Source organism: Plectropomus leopardus, chromosome 18, assembly GCF_008729295.1.
Source record: "Plectropomus leopardus isolate mb chromosome 18, YSFRI_Pleo_2.0, whole genome shotgun sequence".
NCBI lineage: Eukaryota > Metazoa > Chordata > Actinopteri > Perciformes > Serranidae > Plectropomus > Plectropomus leopardus.
The window spans coordinates 23,761,167-23,787,349 of record NC_056480.1 but is presented as its reverse complement, the minus strand read 5'-3'; the positions used below and the strand labels follow the sequence as shown (position 1 = coordinate 23,787,349).

General features: G+C 40.0%; 1 protein-coding gene across 1 annotated transcript in view; it reads right to left on the bottom strand.

The window, feature by feature from the left end:
• The window catches only part of ptprua (protein tyrosine phosphatase receptor type Ua), a 251,377-nt gene that overhangs the window by 60,142 nt on the left and 165,052 nt on the right, over positions 1 to 26,183 (bottom strand). Inside the window, exons 8-13 of the mRNA XM_042506534.1 lie at positions 21,131 to 21,451; positions 18,241 to 18,350; positions 13,083 to 13,284; positions 9,922 to 10,024; positions 8,207 to 8,486; positions 2,589 to 2,625 (exon numbers count right to left, since the gene is read on the bottom strand). Of these exons, the coding sequence (XP_042362468.1) occupies positions 2,589 to 2,625; positions 8,207 to 8,486; positions 9,922 to 10,024; positions 13,083 to 13,284; positions 18,241 to 18,350; positions 21,131 to 21,451 (1,053 nt within the window). The remainder of the gene's footprint in view (positions 1 to 2,588; positions 2,626 to 8,206; positions 8,487 to 9,921; positions 10,025 to 13,082; positions 13,285 to 18,240; positions 18,351 to 21,130; positions 21,452 to 26,183) is intronic.

Here is a 26,183-nt window from a genome sequence, read left to right as displayed (position 1 = left end):
GGGTTCGCCTGCCACAGTCGTATATGCACAACTACAGTAAAAAATGGCTCCTATAAATACACCCGCAACCTACCTCCTCCACTTATGTGACACGCCGGTAGACAATTGCGTTGCAGGATTCTTTGATGTCATCGCACTTCAGATAAGAAAGAGTTCAGGCAGAGGAATCCAATTTAACTGCCACCTTTCTCAAGAGCACTACAAACTTCAGACATAATTCAGCAGGGAGGGAAGGGGGGAACAACTTCATTTCACCCTCTGTCTTCCTCCCTCTCCCCTATTGTTTGAACTGAGAGCCTTCTATCTGTGTCTGTCTCTCAAGCAAACACTCCTGGTCGCTTCCTCTCTCAGGGAGGAAGAAAAAAAAAAAAGGATACGTAGCTGCATTCTGGATTTCAAAGCCATCCGAGCCCAAGAGGGGTTTGCCAAAATGTCAGTGTCAGTGATTCAAGAGGAACAGAGAGAGAACACAGATGCATGTTTGCTTTCACCTTTCCTCCTGCGTCTCTGGTGAGATTGGCATGGGGGCTTCCTCCCCTGCAGCACCCAAAACAACACTAAGTCTGCGGCAAATCCCCTAAGCGGCATCCTGAGCCAGGATAACTGTCGGAGTCTCTGACATGCACCCTGTTCCTCATCGTTGAAACCAGCAGGAAATATCTTATAGTGGTTATGATCCCTGATCAGGCGCGTTTTAATAAAGTCAAGTGAAAATTTAAAAAAAGAATGAATAAATACAATTAGCTTCCTGAGGTTTTACAAAGTAAAGATTCCTCCCATGCTTACACTTTCTTTGCACTTTTTTAGTAATTAATTGTATTGTTGATAATTAAAATAAAATGCTTATACAGATAATCGGCAAAATGCCAAATATCAGCCCAAAAAAGTCTGTCGACCCCTACCTAAAATCATAGAAAAGTCTTAAAATCTTAAAAAGGTCTTAAATCATAGAAACATCCTGAAAACATAGACACGTCCTAAAATCCTACAAAATGTCTTAAAATAGGAGAAACATCCTAAAATCCTAGAAACATGTGTAGGGCTGCTGGGACTGGCCACTGGAATTATTGAATTATTTGGGGCTGAAGATTTCTATGATTGGTGTTGGTGGCGCAGGGGAAACATTTGGGGGGGGGGGGCACTGGCCCCCTGTGCCAATGCCTAGAACTGGCCTTGTCACTTATTCAACATTATGTTTGCCTGTTTAACCCCAGCACTACTGCTAATGTGCTAGCATTTTCCAAATATAGCTTTCTATAACCTGCTCCTTTTTACCCCCTCATTACCAAAGATAATGATAACATTTTTCTGCAGCAGCTTAATTGCGGCGGCATGGGGATACAACACTGCAAGACACAGTTTAACAAAGGAGTCCATGGGGCAACAGATGAGCTGACAGACGTTAAACAAGTCCCCAATATAACCTCATTATTTTAACTAGTTATTATCATCATTATGATCCATTATGATCATTTAATCCATGTCAGTGCACAGACAGCAGGATATATACTGCAGAGTACCTCTGCAAAACATAACACGCGTCTGACAATTACTACTGAGTTAAGATGATAACTGGGAAGTTCAGATTCATTTTCACCTCAGATGAAGTGGTTTAGATAAAAGGCTTCAGCCAGGGACTTGTTGAAAACCTGTCTGATTGCTAATGTATTGGCCCCGGGACCCCAGCTGCAGAGCTGTCATTAAAGAACCCAGTAATCCCAAATTTCAACAATGAAGCTGACAAGTGAAATAATATTTATCAATCTTTAAAGTTGGTGGACTTTAAAAAAGATGCCCAACACTAATTAACTAACACACGCTAATTAACTACAATTAGTACCTTGCGATTGTGTGACCCTGCCAGCAGGCCTGTTGTGGTTTACATTCATGTCTGTCCAGACAAAGCTTCAGATATGTATGTTGCAGCTACATAAATCATGGATGCTTCACACAGATCTATACAATCAGCACAGTTTCAAGGTGGATACCCAAGATTAGTGTCACCAACGGTGTCATAATTAGCATGTAAATTGGAGTTATGGCCAAAAACGTGTTTTATGAGGTCACAGTGACCTTTGAACACCAAATTATCATCATTTAATCTTTAAATCTGAGTGGGCATTTGTGCCAAATTAAAGGATATTCTACCAAGGCTTACTGAGATATTGTGTTTGCGCGACTGGGATGGACATAAGGTCACACTGGCCTTTGAGCTTTGACCATCAAATTCTAATAAGTTCATCACTGAGATGTGCACGTTTGTGCTAAATTTGAGGGAATCTCTGAAAATGGTCTTCTTGTGAAATTATGCTCACAAGAATGACACGGATGTGCGGTCACAGTGACCTTTGATCACCGAAATCCAATAAACTTATCTTCAAGGCCAACTGGACATTTGTGCTAAACCTCTCAGTGTACTGTAAAGCAAAGCTATGTGTGCTGTAAACCACCTCAATGTGTTCTGTAAACCAGCAGATAGCCTTTGTGACTGCTAAGGTTTACTGTATCATTGATGTGACAATAATTTATTGGTGTGAAAATATTCATGAAGCACCTTCAAAACTTAAAAAAGGAAAAGCAAGTGTTACCTTTGCGAGCAATCCGAATGCAGTTGATTCTGGTCTCCTGTGAATGAAAGAAAAGGCTGAATTAATTGTTTTAGCTTAGTACCACAAAGACACAGCGGTTAACGGGGGGAAAAAACGACCACAGCGCAGGTTAATTATGAGTCAGTCTGTTGAAATCCGCAGCCTTGTGTAAAACTCGCAACCCAGACGGCTTTGTGTGTCAAAGTCACCCAGACCTTTGCTACTAGGAGGAAATAATTGAAATTTCCAAGTGGATGACATCTCCTTGTGATATGAGAGACCTCTGCTCCCCTCCACCATGTGAGGCCCCTCACCCGGCGACACTGATTGGCTCCATCTACCCCCTCCAAAACAGCCACCCTATCCAAGAGACGGAGGGCCATGTTACCAAATTACGATTTAAGGAAGTCAAATCAGCCTTTATGGGCAATTATGCTAATCTGTGCTCTGAGATTGGAGTCAAAAACCTTTCACCTAAAACGGTTGCCAAATTAGCTTTTTTAATTGGAAATCTGTTTCAAGTGGATTCTCATCTCCTCTCATCTCTTACAGTGACAGATAAGTCATATTTACTTCCACCCAGGGGTTATTAAAGCAGCTGCAGGTAGTATGTCATGTGTCATCCTGTCCTCTATCAAGGTGGGCTTTAGCTTTTCCAACTGACACCAGTTTTTCATCAAAGTAGCAATTTAATGCAACCGAGTCTCCAATCTTGTTAAGAAGACGGATTTAAAGTATATCGAAGAATCCCCTTCCTTGGGGTGGACTTTGATCGCATTTCATCGAATCTGATTTCAGTCGGCTCTGCTTATTAAATCTGAATCCTTTCTAATCCCTTACACAATCCACTGAGGTTTAGCTTGCAATGTTTGCACGTAAATAAAATTGTAATAAACAAAAATCAAGCCTAATTAATGGTCACAATCTTATTCTATAACCTGAACATAAGATCTTATGAGCCGTCCTACTCCAAACACATTTTTTTATTCTCAGCATTTTCTGATCAGAACAAGTGAGTTCATTTTCATTGTCAATATGATACCTATGAGCGTTTAAAGAAGCATTCATTGATTTTTTCTTTGGTTACTTGAAGCTGAAAAAGCTAAAACACAGCACTGAACACAGCATTATCACCTGAATTAATTTTTTTTATGTAAAATGTTGTCCATTTACACAGAATTTGTTGCTGCCCTGTGTCTGGCCCTGATGTATGTTAAGTCCATTAATTACGCTCCTTTTAGCTCTGTTTTTGGTCTTCTCTCTCCCATCTCTTAAAAAATATGTTTTTTTTAGCTAACAAATGATAAATTATGTTCAGCAGAAAGTCACTAATTTTCAGCTGTTTTATGCCAAATTTTCAAATGGGCTAAGTCTCACTCAGCCTATCAGTTCTTTGCTCCTCTTTAGGACTCTTTCCATTAACTAAACAGTGAATTCTACCTTCTTCACTCTGGCTTTCGGTTTGCAGTCCCAAAGTGCAGAAAAAAACAAAACAAGAAAGGAATCATTTTGTGCCTGAACAGACCCCAAGATGATGCACTTTAAGCTTTGAAAAGTGTTAAAATTCAGAAACACTTTATCATCATAATCACAGGAGTTTGTACGACTTTGATACTATTTTGATGATAAATCATACTTGCTTTAATGTATTTAGTTTTTTATGTCTTTTAAAACTGTATTGCTGTGATGTCTTGTTTTGGAATGCTGAATTTCCCATCTGCACACCAAAGTTACCCTCGGGTACTAATGAAGAAAATCTTCAACCATTTATGCTCAGTACCTTTTAAATGCATTTTTTGCTAAAGCCTTATGATTTCAAACACACACGGACAAATGGTCTCATGCACGGCGTGAGTAGCGTGCCTGGGCACGTGTTTGATTTCTGCCTAAGCAGAGCTCATATGCATGCACATTTATGGAGCGCTACTTGTAGACGTGAGTGTTTTATATTGTAACTTTTTTGCCAAAATACATGTGTCTGGGGAGTACTGAGCAAACGACTGGATAAATAAGACTTGGATTATCTTGCATGAGTTGTGAAAGAGTTTGTAAACACGTTTTTAAATAGTTTTGCTGTTTAACATGATTCTTAAAGACTTTATTCATGAAGCGGGCTTGCCTTTTTCATATTCTTTGTTCAATGTGGAGGCATTCTCCACAAATTCAATATGACACGCTGTGAGTACCTGATGTACAGAAGGTTGAGTGATAATTGTTGAGGGGATATTTCTCTGTGGATTTGTCACCTTTCAGTGCTTCTGAAAAGCCTCTGGTAACCCAAATCACCAAAAACTTTCCTAATATGTGATTCAAGGACTTACATGCATAATAAAAAGCATAAAAAATGATCAGCCTCAATCTAAATTCGAGACCTTGTCATTTTAAATTTTTAACAATTTGGGCATGGTTATCCCCGATCAGTATGAGGTAATATGGATAAAGCCAATGAAAAATTAAAAGCCAGGTGTCAGGTAATTTAACATGTCAGATTGAAATCCCCCAACGTTCCTTTAAACACTGTAGATTTAATGTTACCAGACGTGTTACCTGGCTTTTACCAATGTTACATGGATCGACAGCAGTGAGTATGTGGCAAATGGGAAAGTGATAAAATAAAAAAATAAAATTAATTATACGGCAATAGCATTAGCCAACCCTACAGTGCCATAATTTACCATCGCATTCATAGCTTTGATAGGAAATGGGTGCCTCTCAGCTCGTGTTGCATGTTCTACATTACGTTAACTGTATGCTATAGTAACATCGATAACAAAGCATTTCGTAAATTTGGATGAACTTAACTGTTTGTTAATTCATGGAGAAAAGAACGCTCTGTGGCCTTCAACAACAGCTCTCTCATTTAAGTATAGAGTGTCAGATTGCATTTACAAACGCAGCCAGAGTCAGAGGGTTGGAACAGATGGAGCTGTACCACGCCGACTCTGCTTTGCTCCATGGTTTTCATGGAGACAAGAGACAGTCGACAAAGGTGAGATCCAAGGAACTGTCAATCAAAACGTGATTTGACACACCCACACAGTCTGGATAAATTCCTGTATCTTCAAAATGAGCTGTTTTAAAATTGGTTTTCTTATAGTTGGGAACATTTATTTCCACTTAGATTTTTGTAGATACTTAATGAAACATTCAGCTTTGATATAATATGTGCATTCTTACTATTTAAAGCCACACTTCCAGAGGCTTTAAGTACAGACATTGACTTGTAAGAACTAATGGCTTGCAGCAACAATAGCAGCAATAGTCATTTGATGTTATAGCAAGTATACAGTATGAAGATTTTTGCACATTGCTTTGCTTATAAAAGATTAAAGGACAGATAAAATATGCAATAATAGATCCGTTAGGTAAGAAAATCTGGAGCCAGATCAAAACCAGTTCAGAGCCTAACCCAACCCCAATACGCCGCTCGGTATGTGCAGTAAGTGGAAACCTGGGATGAGTGGCAGGTAATCCGAGACGATGAGTAATGATAAACGCAACAGAAGGTTGAAAATGAAATATCAGTATTATTCATTTTCACTGTAACAGATAGCAGTGATCTAGATATCGACTCCTGGGGAGAAAAATACTTAGAAAAGTGTGTGTTGTTTCCTGCTTGTGTGCTTCAGAAGAAACTGGCAGCTCCAATCACGCAACTTTCAAGCCCCACTGAAGGCAGATCTGCCAAAGCAATTACTGTTTCAATTCAATTGCAGCCCATGGTCCATCGTGAGCCTCGTACATCTAATTTATCCCGGGTAATTGTCAAAATAATATTCTCTTTCTATCTCCCTGAGCAGCCCATCTTTCCTGAAACACAACTATAGTTCAGGAAATAAATGGGAGATGAAAATGTTTGCGGGACAGAAAAAAAAAAGAAAACATGTATTATGATATTCAGCTTGTTGTGTTGGCTGATTTCTGGCTCGGAGCTGCTGTGTCAACATCGCTTTTAATTTGGTCTTAAGGGAGGATCATCACAAATGGTGGTCCATGATGAGAAAAAGCTCACTGCTGATTTGAGACCACAGGGGAAGGATTTCAGCCAGACGCCCAGAGTGTCAGCCCTGAACAGCACCCAGAGGACGCCGGGTGTATCTGCTGGAGAATCAGATACTGATGTGAGGATAGATGAAAGGCTACAGCCAGGCAGGCGCACATAAGCTCCATATGGACCCAATGATTTAAACAGCATTTACTTTCACTGCTTGTGTGCACACTGGCCAGCAACATCTCTTATTCATGCTTCAGTCACTTTTTCAATTGCTCAAGGAGTTCCCTTTTAGATCATTAAAAGGCCTGAGAGGCAGCGTTTGATTTTCTTATCCAAAAAGTTTTTAAAGAGCTTGAGTATGAGGGAATCTGACAACTGGACAGAAAATGCAAGAGTACACAGTGCACTCTGAATGTAATTACCTTTTAAAAGTTGTTCAGATTTATTCAGCCACTTTGCTTGAGTGGTGTTTTTTGATAGAGCACATTTTGAGTCACTATATCTTCATGAAAAAATGTGTTGAACTTCACTCCACCTGAGTGAGCCATCTGTACCATTTGGTTTCGGTATGCTATGCTATAAAAACCCACTAGATGTCACTGTGTCTCTAAACACCTTTTCAGTTCGACTCTTACAGGAAGTTAGTGACAAAAAAAGTCACCCAGGACATGCAGGCTTTGAGTGGTGGGATTTTAACAGGTGGGCATGTTCATTCGACATGTTGTTCAGGTCTTACTGAACAGATTTATGTTACTTTATACAAAATATAAAAATCCTTTAAGGGTCAATTATTTAACGAAAAACATACTCTATCAGACTGTTAATTTAGCCTTTTATGGTTAAGGTAGTGAAGTTAATGTCATTAAAATGAACTTTTTGCTAAGAAATAAAAGAATGTTTGATAATTTATTGTTGCACTGTTGTTAAATGATACATTTAAAGTTATCCATTATATAAATATATATATATGATGTTTGAGATTAAAAAAAAAATTCACAGTTTCAGAGATATTTCCAATGTATTATAATGGTAAATATCAAGCATAAATGCATGAAAATAATACTAGCACTAGCACTAATACTATTGATTCCACGGTCACAAATTAATATATGCTGGTACACTAACATATGATAAGAATTACAACAGTGGTTTGTAATTCTGATTTCTTCTTTTTGATTTACCATTACCATAAACATCGCGTTTCTAAACCATTTGGTTAGAGGCCTATATTTAAAAAGCTATGGGGTCTGTTAAAAAAGAAAAACAAAACAAAACAAAACACTGACTTTTGTTATCACAGCCCCAAGAACATAAAAATGCAAAGAAAAATGTTTCTATAGCTCTTTTTCTTAGTGAGGACATTAAAGGGTAAAAAAGATTTACCATGGGAAACAATCCACCCAAATCCATCCTAAAAATAGTATAAAATACATCACCCCATTTGGTAACAAATAGAGCCTTGTTTATGTAGAGGACTGCCTCCTCTCTCATAACGCCTCCAGCATTATGCCTCCTGACTTCCTTGACACAAATCTAAATTGACTGTCAAGGTTGCTCGATCATAAAAGCGGCGTGTCTGAGCTTCGGAGACAAAAGCCCTGTCAGGCATCTTAATAGTTCTTACCCCTCTGAAGTTGCTGGTGGCCTGAAAGTAGATGAGGTAGTTTTTGGTGGGGTCTAACGGGCTGTTCCAGTAACCGTTGTAGGTGTGGTTGTCCCCCACGGTGAAGGGCGTGGCCTCGGGGAGACTGCTGGGAGCCAGCTCAGCTGTGTAGTAATGCGGGGCCCCTTTGGCCTGCGCCTCGCTGTGGGAGTTCGGTGTGGGGAAACAGTCGACAGTGCCCAGCTCCCTCCTCCTCACCTGCCGGGAGCCATCCTCTTCCACCACCACCACCTGGTAGGCACTGGAGGAGGACAGAGTGGAGCTTAGTACAGCTGTCTGTATGTCTGACAAAACAATCTTTATCATTTATTATATGACCACAGGCTATACTGTAAAATGTGATGGATGTTTGCAGTTTTTGTAATAAGTTTACCTTGTTTTTGTTTTTTTCTCTCTCAAATAAGTTACACTAGCCTGAAGGTTTATTTACACCCTGTGTGACTGCTCCTGCTTCTTGTCTCACTCCTTTGTATTTCTTTTTCATTTTTAGCAGTGTCACCACATTTCCAGATCTAAGTAATTAACTTGCTGAGTACAATATTATTATTGATGACAGGAGTGATGGCCAAATCTATGAAGCTCCAAGTTACAAAAAAAACACAATTTCCTCTTTGAACAGTAATTCAACAATGGCACTATTCATCTGAAGGAAAAAAAAAGCAGAGCAGCTGGCAAAATTATGCTTTGTGTTTATGAAAGCAACCAGAGTTATTAGTATTATTATTTTTCCTTTTAAGAATTAATGACAAGTTTAAAAGGAAATAAATATAATCACAGCTAATACAGTGCTTCTACTTGACGCAAAATCCCCCCCCCCCCAAAATCCAAAAGCTTTTCCAAAATGGAAAATATCAGTTAAAAAAACAAAAACAAAAAAACTTCTAACCATACAAGCTCCCATTTTTGAGACTTTTTTTTGGCATCCAAGGGAGGAGGCACTCAAGCCAATAGTCGGGGTATTGCTTACTCTTTAAATTTCTATTAGTGTGTCCATTTTTGGTTTATTTACTTTGCTCTGTAATCTGTAGCGCAACTACAAACATGATAGATCCCAACGTGAAACCGCTAACCGTATTTCAAAAATCCACTGATGGCTTCACTTGCCACAAAACATATTTGTATTTTCATTATTATGTTTGCCCCCCCCCCAAAAAAAATAAAAACTCATTCCTCCACAAAAGATTGGAGCATCTTTTTCATTTTCTCTCAAATCCTACAGCTTCCATTTACCCCCATCCCTGATTGATTCCTGACGGAGATTGGAGCGTGGTGCTTATTACAGTGACACAGCTGTCAGCCAGTCAACATGTGATTGGGTGACATGATGTCATTCCAAAACTGTCTGACATGGTGACTCAGGTTTCAGCATATAGAGAGCAATATTTAGGGATTTTTTTCTCGGTCGCTGTTTCAATACTACCTCAAGCAGTACAATAAGAGGGGAAATGCATGTCAATCAATTTCAGACATTTCACACATTCTTTGCAAAATAGGATTCGAAAACCTCTCTGGTTCTTAATATCTTGTCTTTAAAATGGTATCTGCTATGCTGCAAGCCCAGAGAACTATTTTCTGGCGCTCTAAGAGAGTTCTTTTTGACTGCAGCTATAAATATCACAGTGTGGAAGAGCAGTGAATGAATGCTGGTGTAGGAGTGAACAGTGTATTAGTTGTACCTGACTGGAGCCCCTCTTGCCAGCGCAGGGCGCAGCAGCACAGTGATGGTGCTCTCGGACTCACTCAGCGGAGAGGGGATGTCTTCATAGTCAAACACCGGGGCTGAAAAAAGAAATAAGTCAAAAAAAAGTTGAAATTTTTCATTTTTGCATTCCTCGGAAACATCAGACATGTTTGGTTTGGGTTTAAAGACATGTAGCTGCACTTCTGTTTAGATATTCTCATAATCTTTCCACCCTGACATGAAATAAAAGTGTGCTATCTTTATTCATTACCCACACATGTCCCCTGTGTGCTGCAGTGTGTGGAGGCCTCCCACACAGTGCCATTGACTGATGATGACTAGAAACAGCAGCCAACTACAGAGAAAACAAGAGGCCCTTATAATATAATTAGGACAGATCTCAAAGCAGCACAACCTCAGTAAAGCTCTGGGGACAATGAGGTTGAGTGTTCCCATCTCTGTTTACTACAGGGAGTGAATAAACTGGAGTATGTAGTGAAGCAAATGGCTATCCTGGTACAACAGATAAGCTGAAACAAAAAAAGGCTGCAGGATGGAATTGGAAATGTTTCTGAGGCAGGGGGGCATTAATGCTTGTTGTAAAAATCTGCTTGTGTAACCTGTCATCCCGAAAAACACACACTCACGCCTGCACACAGCAGCTGAGGTCTGCATTATACATAGCAGCGTCGAGGAGGGTTTGAGCCGGCGCATGTTGGGTGGTTTAAATCCAGCGTGAATTATAAAGGGCTAATGGTGCAACATTACACATTCATGTTTGCCTCTGGCTTCACTCACAGCTCAGCCTGGAGAGAGCGTGTGATACTGTAGGTTGATCTGTGTACCATGACAGCTGTGAGCCCACGTGGGCCACCTTCTGAACCAGATGGAGCAGGTACTGATAATAAGGAGGGATGGAGAAGAGGCGGCATTATTTACAGTGTGGGGTTGCGGCAAATAAAAAAAAGACTTGAGATTAATCGTTATGGTAAAATCTTTGGATCTTTAGATCAAGTGAGGCTAAATAAGTGTTATTTTTATCAATATTTTAACCATTTTCAACCTCAATTAACTGTACTGTAGCGATAACCGCGGTGGGAGAGTACCCGCGAACCAGTCAAACCAATCGCGAGCAGCTCCATTAAATGCAAGCGCACAAATTGGCTGTCACAGCGGTCAATCATGGCGAAAACCCCCTGTTTTGTTAACTGAATAACTCATTGAAACCAAACATATAAAAACGATCACTAGAACACACATCAGGGTGATGAGAACTACCTTCAGTGTCAGAAACCATTTTTGGGAAAAATTTATTTGCCGTGCACTTTGAGTTTTTAGTTTGGCCGATGTCCCATTCACTAACAGGGAGGGGCGGGCTTTATGACCTACACTGCAGCCAGACACCAGGGGGTGATCTAGATTGACATAGTTTTGAAAAAAAAAGTTGCATTTCTGCAGCATAACATTTGCTTTCTGTGTTTCTGAGGACTCATGACAAAAAAGCAGTTCCTAAAAAAAATACATTGACATGTAAATTAATCAAAAGCTGAAAAAAAGCCTTAAATTTTGTGTTCCCTGACAATATTTGCTTCCCAACTGATCCACAGGAACAGTTAAAAGCATACTGGTCCAGTCCAGGTATAAAAGTTAAGGTAAACACTCTGCAGACAGAAGAGATGATGCGACACTTTACATGACGCATTCATTGCCCCCCCTCTCTTTTCAAAAAGAGTTTTGACAGCATACAGCCTCTCGCTGTGAGCACAGCAGCTGCTCTGCCTGGCTGCACCGTGTGTATCTGTGGCTGTGGATATGGTTATAGTTTGGAGTATGGCTGCAATCATGGTTGAGTGATGCTGTGGATACAGTTACGCTAGCTGTACTGTGACTGCTCTTTACTGCTCCTGTTAACATTCGCCAAGAAAGCATTGTTAGGCCATGCAGGCTTTGAACCCACCACGCTTGACTGTGTAACAAACACACCACAGAAGCTCAGGAATACAATAGCTTCAATAACGCTCAGCCAGCACAACCACATCAATTCACTGCACACACACACAACCCCTGCATGCAGTTAGAGTTGCACCCATTACAAACTAATGTGTCAGCTATAATCATAACAACCAAAGCACAGCTAAAGCTGCAATTACAGTGAAGAATGCCACACTATTTCAGCCCGAGCTTCTGAGACACCAAAGTTAAAAACCATATGGCTACTAGAGATTCTCAAGAGATTAACATAAACCGGTTGTTTTAAGCATTTGAACAACAGAAAAAAGGCCTGGAATAGCTTCTGCTCAGCCTGCTCAAGGTTTATACTGATCCAGGAACAAAAAAAAAAAAGTGATGTCTGCTGAGAGTTTGAGCAGCCTAATTTCCACTCTTTCTGTATGCATTCCTGGAAAAATCATCCCCAAGTCCCTGCGTTTTTCTTGGGGAAAAAACATCACAATGGCATGTGATGTTTCATCTGAGTAAACACAATTAGTGGACCACCTTACAGACAGCTATTTGTAGATGAGAGTGTTTCAAATTCCCCAGACAAATTTTCCAGACCAATCTCAAGACCCATACCTGCAACCTTTTCACTCGCAAACACGGCTCCTCTAATTTCTGAGCTGCCTCGTCGTCTTTGAATGGTAAACACAGACTCCGTTTGGGGCGATGTTGGCTGAACAAAGCTGTTTTCAGCCAAACTATTCAAGCTGAACATTTGCAGTTTACTCTAATACAGGTCTGCTCTCATTTCATCAAACAAAAAGGCGATTGCATGTCTGAAAGCTGCTGGCTTCGGGAAAATGGAGATAATTTGTACAATTTAAACGTATATGTGTAATTTAAAGAAAAGCTCTTCAAAAGAAGGTAATTACAAGTCATTACTTAGTCCTTCTATTGTCCACAAACACTAAAAAAACACCTTTTGTTGGGAAAACTAAGTTTTGCTTTTCTTTTGAGTGGCGCTCTGATAATGACTGAATTCGGCATTATTTGCATGCGTTATCAGCATTTAAGTGCTTTGGAGTTTGCCATTCAGGACCATACTTTGATCTACTCACTTGCGCACGCATATGCACGCACACGCACACACACGCACACACATGCACACACACTACAACTGAAGCAAGCAGAAAATTCTACAGCAGCTGAAAGCCTCACCAGAGATGTTAGTGGTGATCTCTGTGAGCGCCGTCTGGCCGAATCCTTTGGCAGTTCGAGCTCGTACCGACACCAGGTAAGTGGTTCCAGGATGCAGGCCGGAGAACATGTGGTAGGTCTCGTTTCGCAGCTTGGACACTGTACGGCGAGGACCTGGCACGTTAATGCCTGGGTCTGACGACTCAATACTCTGGTAGCTGATCTGGAAAGAGAGTAAAGATGACACCAGATTTAGAAAAATCTGCAGCCGTGCTAGCTGCTCTTTCAGGTTTTAACCCTTCAACCATGAAATTTAGGGTAGGGCTGCACAGTTTATCGTTTCAGCACTGACATTGTGTGTTACGCATATGCAATAGTTGCAATGCAGGAAATGCAATTTCAAAGGCAAATATACTCAAACAAGTCATGCTAAATATTTTTTGCTGATTGATACAAAAGAAAAACTTCTCATTTTCCATGACTAATGTTACGGGTCAAGCCTTTATCTTTAACCCTATCAAACCTGGATCGGTGTCACTTCTCTTGTCGTGCAATTAGACACCTTGCAAAAGTATTTCAACCAAATCCCGAGGAGATTGGTATGTAAGAAATTAGGAAATTTAAAAAAGCTACGGAAAAAATGATAAGAAAACTACATTTTTCAATTCTTTTTTTATAGAATCACTTTAATTTTTACGATTTAAGATGACTTATTTGTTGTTGTTTTTTTTTAATTATTTTTATTTTTTACTTTTCCATTTGTTGTTATTTTAGGGTGAGCAACATGCATTATTAATACGACATGTTAGATCATTGACTTTAGCCTGGATTGATAGAAGAATAATACAGGTGTACAATAGAAAGAGTACCAAAAATTCCCCTCCTCCCCCTCAGAAAAGTCTTCAACATGAAGAGGAAATTTTCATTTTTCATTAAGATGCAGATGCACTATATATATGTATCTTTTTTTTTTTTAAATAGCTCAATGTTTGTTTTTTTTCCAATATCGTGCAGCCCTAATCTAGGAGATCAACCATTCTGGACTCAAGTGGTGAACTGACAATCAAACCAACATTGCCACCCCTGTAGCTTTTCCAAAAGGGCGCAAGAGGAGGCGTTGAGTCTGTAAAAAATGATCAAACTTTCAAAGTGTGAAGGTTCAAACACCTTAGCATGTGTTTAAATCAGGTCATAGTAAGTATACCCTATTTTTTCCATTGTTAGGTAAGAACAAATCTTGCTGCACCAGCCTGTAGACTCTATGTAATATGCTACACACAGCATATAGCTTATTATCCACACTGCCTGAAAGATTGAATTTAGATGGCGTTTTATTTAAAGGCTCTCTCACGAGAAATGCCTCTCAATTAATCTCAAAATGTCGTCTCACGGCGCAGATCTAATAAATCTTGCGCTGCAGTTAGCCACCGATAATCAGACTCAGGTACATTCTGTGTCATATCCTGCTTCTACAGCTCTGCTGGCCTTATTTTTTCACCGTTTCCCAGATTAGTTGATAAAGTAAAGCCAGAGGGAAAAAAGACAACACTGAAGATGACAAAAAATGAATGAAGACCAGCTTGATGTTATTGCTTTTTTGTAGCAATTTGATGAATGTGTTTAAGTCTGTAAATCAAAATTCATAAATGTGAGGAAATCAGCCAGGCGGATTGAAAAAGTGCCCATTCGTCATTCTGGTGGCTGCTCTTCAGTGGTTTACTTAACAGTGCGACCTTGAAGCTGGTGGTTCCACAGTTTGAATTTGGCACAGCTGGCGAGGATTGTTCTTTTGTTCATGTTAATTTATTCCCTCAGTCCAGAGAAACGGACTGTAAGTCAGCTGGAAAAACTACAAGTGAAAATGTGTGGATGTGTCTGACTGTGTAGGCGTGTTAACAACCTTTACAGGATGTTCCCCTCCAATTTAACAAGCTGGCATAGGCTTCAGATCCCCATGACCCTGAACAGGATACGTCTTTTTGAAAATGAATAGATACTATAAATGAATGGATGGGTCCATGGATGGCAATAAAATGACAGGTCAGCACAATATGACATATTGGTTATTGATTAACCCATAGACAGACTACAGGACATTATTTATGGGGGACTAGATGATTGCTCTTGCCTTGTTAAGTATTTCAACTGTTTCTGTTTCGGATAATAAATTCTATGTTTACTCAATGTTTTCCCTGTTTCCCTTCAAGTTTCATGAGTCCAAGGCCAAGATTTTTATGTAATGTTGACAAACTCCCTCGTAAGTAGCTGGATGTAGAGCTTTATCAGTATTCTATGATGGCTGATATTATTGGCCGATTTTAGCTTATCGAAAAGATATTATATTGAGTATATGGTTCTGAGGGAAATTTTGTAGAGGCACTTCTGATATATACGGAAGCCCTAAGCGGACGTGTTTTTTTTTTTTTTTTTTCACAAGCCATTTTCTCGATATAACGAGATAACGAGATATTATCATTCAATAAAGTTTAAAAAAAAAAAACAACAACAAAAAAAAAAAAACCCAAAGTTCGTTTTCTCGAGATAACGACTTAATATCTCGGGAAAACAAAGTTCGTTATCTCGAGAAAACGGAGTTTGTTTTCCTGAGATATTATCTTGTTATCTCGAGAAAACGAACTTTGTTTTCCCGAGATATTAAGTCGTTATCTCGAGAAAACGAACTTTGGGTTTTTTTTTGTTGTTTTTTTTTTTTTTAACTTTATTGAATGAACTCAGAAAAAGAAGTGGCGGGTGGATGATGTGACAGCAGGTGCCGTGCGGTGTTCAGCGCGGACAAATGCGCAAGGTAAGATGATTATTACAGGAACACATCACCCAAATTCATCAGTAATCATAACTAGATTATTATACTGTTGCTCCGGTGCTTTTTGGTACGTGCAGGGGCGAGAACCTGCACGCATTTGTCCGCGCTGAACACCGTACGGCACCTGCTGTCACATCATCCACCCGCCACTTCTTCTTCTGACGTTCATTCAATAAATTTAAAAAAAAAACCAAAAAACAAAGTTCGTTTTCTCGAGATAACGACTTAATATCTCGGGAAAACAAAGTTCGTTTTCTCGAGATAACGAGATAATATCTCGTTATATCGAGAAAACGGCTTGTAAAAAAAAAAAAAAAAAAAAACGTCCGCTTAGGGCTTCCGTAGATATATACTGTTGCAAATCTTTGAATTGACATACAGTGTGTGCAGTTGGCTTTGTGTGGTCAGCTTAGAAACACAATGGAGCCAAGAGGCAGGATTTATTCTGTTAGAAGTGCAGAGAGAGAGAACATTAAAATGGAGCATTTGTAGGTTGTTTTGTTATTGAGGTTTTGTCTCAACAGACACCCGAAGGACACTTTGTTATGACCTTATGGGTCTTCAGAGATGTAAAATACCCTGTATTTTAGGATATTTATGTATTCTCAACAAGCAGCAACCTCCATGATGGCAAAAAGGAAGCCAACATGAAAGAGCCAAAAACTGCAGGTCCTCAAATGTCCACCTGAGGCTGCCTCCAAAAGTGCGTCAATCCCCATGCTTTCGAAAATATGGGGAAAAGGATTGACTGAAAAATGCAAGGAATTAGTTAGTAGATATACAAATGTATTATTTTTTTTAAAAAAAGCTAAGGAAAAAATGTCTAACAAACTGCATTTATAATGATCATAGTTCCATATTTTAAATTATTTTTACAGAATAACTTTCATTTTCAAGCAGTTTTTCAGGTAACTTTTTTATAATTGTTTTTTTCTTTTTTCTTTTTCTGTTTTTTTTGTTGTTTATTTTTTGTGCAAATTTTTAGGTAATTCCATTGTACTTTTCACTATATATATATATATATATATATTTTTTATTTTTAATTATAATTATAATTTATATTATATTATAATATATTATATTATGTTTATTTTATATTATATTATAATTTTTACTAATTTCTGGGTGTTTTTTTTTTCCCTTATTGCCTTCTTACAATGTTTTTGAAAAAAAATCAAACCAATATGCTCAGGTTTAAAAGGGTCAATTGCTTGTTAGCTTTGAGGTTAACTTATGGTGCTTATTGAATATTTAAGTGCTTTTGTACCTCACTCTGCTGCTTGATATTTATGTCAAACTTTTTCTCTCTAAATTCCTGTAATTAGTTTAATTATTGTTTTTTTTCCTTGCTTTTATTGTCCTCTTTTATTCATTCACCTATTATCATTTCTTGTGTGTTATTGTTTATGTATCAGAGGTTGAGGGTGGGTGGGAAGGAGTAAATTCTGTTTGCTGGTCGTAACATTCATTGTATTTTGCCCTTATCATTGATAATTCAATAAAAACATGAATTTAAGAAAAAAGAAAAGAAATCTTAAAGCTTAGTTCTCATAAATGATGTAAAGGTGGTTAAGGTTGTTTAGGGATCAACCAGGTGCCATCCCTTAATGTAGTAACAAACTCACCTGATAACAGATATGGGCTGATATTTTGTTATCACACTCTCAAACACTGATAATAGGTTTTGGCGTCCAGTGTTGCACATTCAGAGCAGCAGTATTCGGGGTTAGGACACCTCATCTGTATGTGCAGCAAGGTCACAGCACTCCATTCCCTGACTCTCTTTCCCAGCTTCTTCTTGTGAATGGAAACTAGTTTCTCTCCCAATCAGGTGACCGTGTGTTGAGCCATAGTGGACCTTCAAATCCACTTACAGAGAAAAAGGCTCTAAAACCTTCATACTATAAAGGTCTATGGGTGATGTGGGGCCGTCCATAATTAATTAGAAACATTTAAAGTTGCCCCCTTGTGGAGGCATCTCTTAGGCAAATAAGTAATTAGAGTGGTTGTCCCCCATGTAATTACAGCCTGAAGTCTGCACTTCGGCTTCATTACCATATGAACATGTACAGTAAATCCCATGAACTGTGAAAAGTGGGTCCTCCTCACTCTAGTGGCTGCGGCTCATGTGTGCTACCAGCGTTTGGGCAAGAACCAGGAAAAAACAAGCCTGGGGGGACTAAAAGAGGGGGAGCAGCACAGTCTTTAAAGTGAACAGAGGACAATTTCTCTTGATTCAAGTCATTATACTGAAGGAGGATGAATAAAATAGATATTGGCAAGGGGGAAATAACATCCTACACCTGGAGAGGATTAAGTGTGCGATGTTAGGGCGGCGATTGTGAATTTTCCTACCTCGTACTGCGTGATGAGGCCGTTGGGTTCTACCGGTTCCTCCCACTTGAGGAAGATCATGTCATCGAGCGGGGTGAAGGTCAGGGACTCCGGAGCGATGCCGCCAGGAACTACAGCAGGAGAGAAAAACAAGCTTCTCTGAAACAAACACTCCGCTCGGGTCTCAAGTTAATGGACTCTCGCGCGGGCATACCAGGGGGTAAAAACACATCTGACAAAGCGAAAAAGGCACAGGGCCAGGGAGGGACGGGGGGAGGACAGAGGAAAAAACGAGGAGAATAGAGAGACAGTGCAGAAGGGGAGGTGATGAAAGGAAACGGTGCAGCGGCTTGCTCTCAGCCCTCAGGATGAATTGAGATTCTGGCTTCTCCTGTCTGATAACAGAGCACCGTGTCTTGGGGGATGACAGTCGATTTTTCTTCTTTAGCACCTTACTGACAGAAAAACAGCAGAGTAATCCAACCTGTGAACTGGCAGAGCACCTCTTTGGCTTAATGAGATGCATCTCTTTAAAGGAGTACACCTACTTTTTAGCTGCCAAGTGCTGGATAGTTTACTACACTCTGAGAATAAATAATCATTCACAGTGGATTGTTGGCTCTGGTGTCTGGTGGTAACACCAGGTGATAATAGCCTTTTAGCATTTGAAAGTCGGATCGACATTACTTCTCTGCGTTCAAACGCTTTGAACAAGTGTTTAAATCCTGCAAAATGGCTTTGAATTAGTTTGAAAACATGGGGAAACAAGCAATGAGCAACATGCCAATAAATGTCCAGCAAAGTGATAGAAATTTGTCGATTCATAAAATTATTTCAAAAAAGCTAGGGAAAAATATATAAATAGTAAAACTAAATGAGTCTCTGCTCGTTGTAAATTGTGCCTTCTTTGTTTTACTTCTTTCAGTTCAGAGAAATAGGTTCATCCTGGTGCATAGAGCTCAACATTGCAATTGATATAAGAAAATAAACTAGTTTCTTTTGGCTGTTGCAACTACTGCGAAACAAAATAGCAGAAGTTATATTATCATATATTACATTAATTATATGGTAATATTATTATATATTGTTAAAGGTCTAAAATGTGTCTTTCGCCTGCTTTATGCCTATAAAGATTGTTTGCACCATGTCAGTGACTCTTGCATTTGAGTCCTGCTGTCAAAACTACATGAAAAAGGGAGTCATTTGTCTTTGTATGCTGTCTGGTTCAGAAATTAGCATTTCTCGTCATTCTTGTGGACATCAATTCAAGATTGCGGCAAAACAAACCCCATGGGCCATGAGGTGACCTCGGCAACAAGGCAAATCCTTAACTAGACACCATTAGATTCCTAAAAAACAGGTTTAAAAAAAAGCCATTTGGGTAAATTGGGAATCTATTTCTCCTGCTAGACTATTTTGTTTTATTTCCATTTTACACTACATACATTCCATCTTTATTCTTACACGAAAGTCATTTTTTCAAACTCTCCTGGGGTCATATTAGCTTGATGTTACTATACATACAGGAAAAAAAAATCACCAATAACTTTTTGTATCTGAGGGTATAAAGGTAGCCTATAAACATAGAAGTGGTCTTTATGTTTTTGTGTTTGCTGTGCGTGAATCACTACATTCTTCTCTCTTTTAAAATCAAACTCTTTTGGCCTGTCTGTTTCGCCTCAGAAGCCGAAGCTGAGGTAGGCAGAGCGTGCTGGAAGAAAATCCCGCCGTATCCGTGAATCCCTGACAGCCAAATCTGCGTCCTAGAAGCAGCCGAGAAACAGCGTAAGCAAAGTGCTTCACCACTGTTTGATTGTTGAGCCCATAGGAAACAGGCAGGAGGAACTGTCACCGGCTGCGGCTCAATTACTGCAGTTGAGAGGGTGATGGCGGCGCTCCTTGTGACAGGGGGATTGGGGACTGTCAGACTGTCAGAGTGGCATTCAGTGGCTCAAAAGCAAAACTTTCCATTGGTGCTGACATTCACAATATCAAGTAAAGCAAGTGGGGAAAAACAATCACGGCTTGTTTTTTTGTTTTTTTTTGACACGTGTGTTTAAACTTGTCACTTCCTAACCAGTCGAATCTAATGAATAAAAAAAAATGCTGCATTCTGTATGTTATTTATGTAAATTAATTTCCTCCTGCCTATAAGACAGCAGCGTGTAGGTGTGGATAATTAAGCACACTGTCTGTATTTCCATAACTCCTCCACGTTTTTTCAAGTGTTGCTGTAAAACGGAATGTAAAAACAATACTTAATTGTTAGCAGATGCTCAGAGACATTTTGAAGCAATGACAAAAAAAGCTGCCTATTTCATACCGCAGCCGTCATCCCCTCTCACTCTCCTCACCAGGTCAAGAATCTCCCTGAGTGGCATTCAATTACATTGAAAAGTCTCGCTTATTCTACATAACAATACGCGTTTGACCTCCTGTACTTCCACTCTCTGGGAATTTGCATGAGAATGTGCCTAATCTGCTGATGTACACAGGAAAATATTAATACAAAGATAAGCAAAATCATTTTACCATTTTGCTACCAGCCACGGCTCGAGCTGATTAATGTTCCACTGGTCTCCATTTAAAAGGCTGATCTTCCATTTAGTTACGCTGATCCAGCTTATTTTGTGAGTCAATATTTGTGTTTTTTTTTCTGGTGCTGGATGACTAAAGGCATGGATTTGTGTAAGCAGCGCACAATAATTATATGAGCATGAGGGAGCATGCAATGAAAACCAGAAATTTAAGAAGTTCTGAGAAACTGCAACAATAAAGAGCTTCAGTGCACACACAAAAAGTCATCCTGTTCTCCATAATGATGTTTCACACAGATGCCTTCCAACAAACCCTCGCATCTTTTGTCCTGTCTACTGTTCACTGCTGGGTGAAATAAAAACCGCCCACTCACTGTCTTCCTCAGTCTGGAAGGTGACCTCTCTGCTTTCCTTCTTGCCTTCGGGGTTGGCCAGCGCCAGCCGCACGTGGACGGAGCGGAAGGGTGGCAGGTCTCTCAGGGTGAAGTGAGAGGTGTTGCGATCCACGGACAGGCACTCTCTGACGGTGGCGTTGTTCCCTCCACTGCCCCCTGTCGGCATGGAGTAACGGTAGCACAGGGACAGCGAGTAGGTGTGACAGCGGGTGAGGTTGTAGCCCAGCGGCTCCCACTGGAGGGCCAGCTGCCGGGGCTGGATCTCTGCAGCCGTCAGACCCCGCAAGGCACGCATGGGCTCTGGGAGGGACAGGAAACAGAAAATATATCAATAAAGTGCAAATGATGAGCTCATAATTACCATCTTATGCAAATATATCAAACTCTGTGAGGAAGAAGCTCACTAAGCTAGAAATACTTTTGGACAAATTGCTAAATCTTGGAAGTTGGAGGTAAAAAATGCACATTTTTCAGGACCAACAAGTTTCAGATAACCAATGAACCAACTGTCCCCTCGAATGAAAAGTAGCATGTTGAGTTGGTTCAGACGTCTAATCAGGAGGCCTCTTGAATGCTTGCTTGTGGAGGTAAATGGACTTGCACTTGTAGAGCACCTACATATCTGGTCTTTTACTTTAACCCTTTGTGAACTAAGCAAATGTTTTTCAGAAGCATAGGTAAAAGGCAATGAGCAACTTAAGAAGAAATAATCCAAAAATGATAAAATAAAAAGCAAAAGAAAATTATCTAAATATAACAAAATAAAACCAAAGAAAAATAATTAAAGAAATAAAACAACAAAAAACAAAAAGAGGTAAATGACCCAAAAAGTGCTTTAAAAAAATAATACTAATTCTGCAGCAATAATAATTAAAGTTTTTCGTTTTCGAGTTTTTGAAAAGAAAGCAAACCCATTTGCTCAGATTCTGAAAGTTTAAATATGTGTTAAGGTGTCTGAATGCAGCACAAGAAAAGTGACGTGTTATTCTAAGTAAAGAAGTGTCAGTACTCAAACCTTGAGCTACTATTGGACAAATTCTTAAATTTTGGAGGTTTCTGGTACAAAAATGCACATTTTTTAGAACCAACGGATGAATGAACCACTGACCAACGAACCACTGTCCCCTCAATTTAAAAAGAGTATGATGGGGTGGTTCTCATCAGAGAGCTGCTTGAATGCTTGCTTGTGGAGGTGAATGGTAAATGGATTTGCAATTGTAGAGTGCCTTTCAAGTCTTCCGACCACTCAAAGCACTTAATCAACCCTTTGAGACCTGAGCAAATTAGCTTGCTCTCAAAAGTAAAGGTAAAAGGCAATGAGCAACTTGAGAAGAAATTAGCCAGAAATTAGCAAAAAAAAAAAAAAAAAAAAAAAAATTGAAAAAAAAAAAAAAAAAAAAAAAGTACAAGAAAATTACCAGAAAATTAGAAAATAAAACCAAAGAAAAGTAAAAGGTAAAAAACCAAAAAAAGTTCTGTAAAACAGTTTTAAAGAAATAATTATGATAATTTATAAAAAATACTTTTCCAAATCAAAAAAATCCAAGCAATTTGAAGAACAGCTCTTGCCAAGCTGCTCATTTTTCTTTTTTTTTCTTGTGTTTTTGAAAGACAGCAAACCAAATTGCTCAGATTTCGAAGGTTTGTAAAGGTGTCGGAGTGCAGCATAATAAGAGTGATGTTAATCCAGGTTTCAAAGGGTTAACTCTGGTGGCTGAGGCTACCATACAAGGTCCTACCTGCTACCCAGCTTCAGAATTCACACACGCTCACACACCAATCAAACTGCCAATCTTCTGATAAGTGGACGACTAGCTCTACCTTCTGAGCCACAGCCTCAAGGTAAGGTGTTCTGGGAACATCCAATTATGAGGAGGCACAAAAGCAAAGCCAGAGCACACCAGAGAGACTATATATCCCATCCAGCCTGAGACCACCTTGGGATCTCCCATGATGACGTGACTGGGGAGACAGGTGTCTGGCTACTTTGCTCCCACTGGACGGTGACACAAAAAAAAAAAAAAAAAGACAATGGATAGGTGGAAAAGCGCAATTCAAAAAGGTAGAGGGGACGAGATGCTGTTCTCTGTTGCAGCACATTTTTGTGATTTATGCTGACAAGACGAGAGTATTTTTACCTAAAACTCCTACCCAGTAGAGCTTAAAAGACAAACACTGATGGGGAAAAGACGACAGCAACAGCTGCAGCTGTCTTTGCAAACTTAGACTACGAGGTTACAGAGGGGTGAAATCAATGAAAAAACAAAATTTCCTCAAGAAGTGCATCCCTCCTAACATAAAGGAGGCTCTGTAGAGGACCAGCGCATGGCCTTGGCAGAGAATCAATTCTGAGGCCTAATTACTGCTGTCATGTGTGAAAGCTGTGATTGCTGATGTCTGTGTCCCTGTCATGCAAAATGTACAGTTCCAAGCACACGAGGGGGTTATTTCTGTCCCGTAGCCTGGCCTGGATCTTCAAGCGTGCTGCTGAGACATCAGATAAACCGAGAGGAGGGCGATGCCTTCAGCATGGCACAGACTGGCAGTGCAGAGCTGCATACTGCTGGGGGCCAGGACTGAGGGGGGGGCTAGCTCCAGCCCTGCTGCTTCACTAAACATAGATCAGAAGCCTAAATGAATGAAGCAATGTCATGGAGGAGACATCAGTTCTGAGGGGGCAGAGATGAGACGGAGAAGGAAATGTCCTCAGAGTCCTTGTTGTTTTGAAAGATGTTTGCTCTTCCCCAAAAGGGTGAAACTGAGTTTGGCTGATTTGTGTCTTCCCAGGCAAGACTGATCCAAGCTAAAACCTTTCCGCGGAGGACCATCAATCAGTCATACAGCCCAAATGTTACTTTGAAAAATTGCATCATGATCATCGTGTCAAAGGTGTGTGAGAATAACTGGCTCAATATCAGATTTTTTAAAACAATATCAGCTCTGCACAGCTGTCTAAACCTTGCTGTAACAGGTTCTGCCACCAGGGGCCCACTCACTGAATGCTCACTTTCTGCTCAAGACACCATTACTCATCATTACAGCAAACTCTTTCCTGTCCTCCCCACCCACCAGTCCTCCAACCAAGTCCTACCCCAAACTGACATTCAGCTTGATTAGCCTAATCAGAGGGATTAGCCAGAGGCACGGGGAGTGAAGGAGGGGAAGGGAGGCCGAACAAGAGTTGAGCGGCGGAAGAGAAAGAGATGAATGAGGCAGAGTCCCTGTGGGTCTGCACATTTCATCTCATGCTCCTCATCTTTAACAGCTGCCTCAGTGAGCTGCCACTGAGGCCGATCCCTCCTACCAGGAGCCATGTTGGAATTATGATGGACTATCAGTGCACATCCCGATACTTACCATTGAGGCCGCACAGGGTTTGGACGACTGACATGCATATTTCGAATGAGTTTCTGCAGGTATCAATTTCTCGAAACTGAACTGTTAATATCTAAATCACGTTGATGGCTTCATGACAGTTTAATCTGATATCTATCGAGCTTCCAGTCGTTTTTGACGTGCTTATTGCTATTAGTGCGCCTGTCGTGGGCTGTTTACATGTCAACAGAATCTTTAACCTACATGACAGATTATACGTTTGGAATGGAGAAGTAAACTGCAGAGACGAAACTTGGAAGCTGCGTTTTCAAACTGTGTGAGCAACACGCTGTTTGTGTTTGATAAATACAACATGCGTTTGGGGGTAGAGTGCGTCAAATGAGCGCATGGCAAACCAGCACAAAAGCGGCAGCAAATCTGGCCCGCTGTGTTTTGGGTCTCTGTTGTCTCGGCACAATTATTAGTTCAAACGGGAGAGAACACAACACACTTTTCATGCAAAGACTTCGAGTTGATGGAATTGCACTTGGTTGCATGCATGAAAAGTGATGGACAGTAATTACTGAGCATACTGAGGCCTTAAGACGAATGGGCTGAAAGAAATACATATGCTACCAGTTTTTACAAGGATTATGTATTTTTTCTACAGACTGAAACTTAGATCATAGGACTTATTTGAAACATGCCAATAATCAGGCTACTCTTATGCACTGTTTGTACATTTTCTTAAAAATAGTAATGCACAAAAATGTGTGCGTATCCCATGATGAGCTAATAATTCGTGCATAACCCATGAATCTGGAGGACCACGATCACCCAATGTGCTGCTGGTAGCAAAGACGGTAGCAGCACAGAGCAGCCCAATTAAGGCTCATTTATACTCTCTTTATGTTCAAAAATAGATTTGTCCATTTCAAACATTTTAAATGTCACTGCCCTCATACTTCCATGCATGCTTTATGTTGGTATAAATACAGCAAAGAGAGGACCCCAGTAACCAGTCCTAAAACCTGAATATCCATCAACATTTCATCTCATCTCCAATTCAACGGGTTTTTTGAATGGGTTTTTTGGTTAAAAGCCTTAAATGAGGTTTGTGGTAAACAAAAGCTAAAGAGACTCTTTGTTCTTAGACTTAAAATACAACAATACATACCCCAAAGTGAACTTTGAGGCTTTTATGTGTCTTGAAAAAGACTATAGCTAACAAGTGGCTAAATGAGACTACAGAATGTCATCACTCCGCACAGTGCCAAAAACAAATTCATAGTGTAGTTCGTTTTAGCCTAGCAATAGCTTTTTATTTCTGGCTATTGCATTTGGTCTTCCAAAATCCTGAAAGTGGTTTTCAATCATGAAGATTACCCTTTGTGGGGGCACTAATTTGATGATATCATATGAACTGTTGTGAGTGCGTTTTCGTTGGATATCATACCAGCCATTTTATGAGGATAGGCTCCGATAGGCATGGGCGGTATCACAGTATTACGATATACCTGTGAGTATTTAGTGTGATTTTGAATGCTGCCAAATATACTGATCCTCATCTTTTTATCAACTTCATACTGGAGAGACAGCATTAGGTTTTGCATGCAGTGTGCATCACCTGCCACCGGAGGACACATGCTGACTGCATGTTGAAGCGAACAAGACTGTGAGCCGACGGTCAACATGACCTGTGCCATCCCTGCAACAG